The following is a 2,570-nucleotide window of genomic DNA, read 5'->3' as shown; positions in this document are numbered from 1 at the left end:
CCCTCACGTTCCTCAACTTTTGACTTTTACCTTCACTCACACGACAAAAATATATTTCACTTTTTTTATACAAGAAAAAGAAAAAGATATTTTACTCGTTAAAAAAATGAAGATATTTTTGCTTCTCAACTCACCGGACCCCACGTGGTAAAAAAATCAAATAGTACTAGTTGATTCATATCCTGATGCTCAACCAAGTTCTGCTATGCGAATTATTTTTAAAAACAATTTAACAAAAATTTTAAAATTTCACCATGAATTTTCATTTTAATCACTTAAGATATTATATCTTTACTTTCCTTCTATAAGAATAAAAACTAAAAGTGAAAGGAATATCTTTTATGGGAAAAAAGAAAAGCTGCATACGTTAGCAAGGATTTTGATTCGCTGCATTCAGCAATTCAAGCATTCAATGCATATCTAACCATTAAATCAAGATCCAACGACTCATGTGTAAGCAATTCCCGCATTCAATTCAATCAATTTTTACATTCAATGCGAAGGTACGATAGATAGAAATCGAACTGCTCATATTTCAAGTCCAGTTTTAGTTATTTTTAAAAATAAATCTGATTTAAAATTTGCATCATTCGATTGAACGGCGACTAGTCTCGATTCAACCGTCATTGAATGTGTAAATCTACCAAAAAGTTCAAAACAACCTGCGCAGGATAGCCACGGTGATTTTTTGTTACTCAAAGACGGAGGATAAGTTAAACCCTATCAGTTATATTCCATACGTTACCCGAAAAATCGCACAGGCCAGTGTCTCATCAACATGCGCAAATTAGCGTGTTTACGAAAAATCGATAAACGACAAAAAAAACCTCATAATTGATTAGAGTATAATAAAAACTTAAAGTTGTGAAAACACAAATTGCTTTCAATAGTATAGATAAGGTTAGATCTCGTCAAGCTTGAGGTCAGTAAAAGATTTTGACACACTTTCTTTTTTAGAAATACTTTTTTAGTATGTGACTGTTAACTGTGAAGCCAAGGAATAAGTACTTACAGAGGCCAAAAGCGTGGCTTTGACAACAGCAGAAGCTAACAACGTTACAAGCGCTTCCGCGGCGTACGTCAACGCGCCATAACGGAGCGTGACCATCATCGTGCTATTTTCAGTCTCCATTTCGTACGACAAACAAAGTCCCTTCTCAAACCACAAAATCTTATCCTGTATTATATACATAATAAATGAATAAAATAATAATTAATATTACCAAAAAAATTAATAAATTAACAAAATAATATCACCATCACCGTTAGATTTTCTGACTGCTGCTCTTGTTTCAGAATCACAACACCAATTATTATTTTATTTTTTATAAAAAATATTTACAAATATTCGTAACTTAGAAAACCTAATTATAAAGTATAATTTAGTGAAATTATTAAACAGAAAATTAAAGGTAACTAGGAAAGCATAAGAAATGAAAAGTAGCGTTTAGCTTTTTTAAGTGAAACATAAATTGAAACCTCGCCGGAAGTAGAAGTGTTTCAGCAAAAGAAAAAAAAAAAACTATGATCGCAAAAGAGAGGAAATAAATTTCTAATAGTAGCATAAAAAAAAAAAAAGCGAAGTAAGAAGAGAAAACAGAAAATTAGGAAGAATTATAGAAAAAGAAAGTTGAAAGAAGTTACCAGGAAGGAAGATCTAGAGACTGATAAGGAAGATCTGAGGGTTTGAAGCACTAAAACCTCTGAAAAGAAGGAGAAAAAGCCGCGTACATTTTGGACCGTTGGATCTTGATCGTATAAACACTGAGGTTCGAAATATAGAAATATCAGAAGGTCAGTGAGAGAAAGAGAGAAGGAGACACAGGGTACTGGAGACCGAATGCTCGTAATTTCTCAGCTAAGTTTCGGGCAGTTTGGGCAGCAATTAGAAACTGAAAATATCGAATGACGGGCAGCCCGAAGAGGCAGGTAAGGACAAGTGTGGGTTTGGTTAATTCGAAAATGGTTTATTTTTGGGTTTTGTGGAGAATAATTTTCATTCATTACCCGGTCTTCACCGGAAAGTCAAGTTTTAATTAAATTATTCAAATATTACTTCACACGCGTGACAAAGGTCTCACGTGTGAGATTGTACTACTTGTCTGTTAATATTCCTAAGATTATCTTCTTTAACCACGGTTACTTACTTACCCACCGTGGTTTAGCTAGGGTTGACTACGCTACAGGGAGTTGGAGAGTTGTTGAAATATCAAGGATAATATTAAATTCATTCATAAAGTAAAACGCAATCAACAGGGATATATTATTCCGTATACATATTTTGGATATAAAAATATTTATTGAATTAGACTAACAAGTGCCCTACTTGTTAAGGATAAAAAATATAGAAATAAAGCAAAAATTGAATTAATAAATCTTATTTTTTTTAATTTTAAAATCTAAATTATATATTTAAAATTTTATTTTTATATTTAAATTCTTAATAAATATTCAAAAATCTATTATTAATATTTCACATATTTGATTTGTACATTATGACAAATTAATTAGTAGTATATATAAATTAAATTCATATTTTACTATATTTTATTATTTAAACAAATTTCATC

The 2,570-nt window shown here is 31.1% G+C and overlaps 1 protein-coding gene across 1 annotated transcript in view; it reads right to left on the bottom strand.

Annotated features, from left to right (window-relative positions):
- LOC140920900 (uncharacterized) overlaps positions 1–1,966 on the bottom strand; it is a 4,482-nt gene extending 2,516 nt beyond the window's left edge. The window contains exons 1-2 of the mRNA XM_073369982.1: positions 1,645–1,966; positions 1,013–1,177 (exon numbers count right to left, since the gene is read on the bottom strand). Coding sequence (XP_073226083.1) covers positions 1,013–1,132 — 120 coding nt within the window. The 5' untranslated portion in view covers positions 1,133–1,177; positions 1,645–1,966. The remainder of the gene's footprint in view (positions 1–1,012; positions 1,178–1,644) is intronic.
- Between the last annotated feature and the right edge of the window lie 604 nt (positions 1,967–2,570).

The sequence above is a fragment of the Cicer arietinum genome, chromosome 6, assembly GCF_000331145.2.
Source record: "Cicer arietinum cultivar CDC Frontier isolate Library 1 chromosome 6, Cicar.CDCFrontier_v2.0, whole genome shotgun sequence".
NCBI lineage: Eukaryota > Viridiplantae > Streptophyta > Magnoliopsida > Fabales > Fabaceae > Cicer > Cicer arietinum.
Note: the sequence above shows the minus strand (reverse complement) of the source record. Positions and strands in the feature narration are given on the sequence as shown.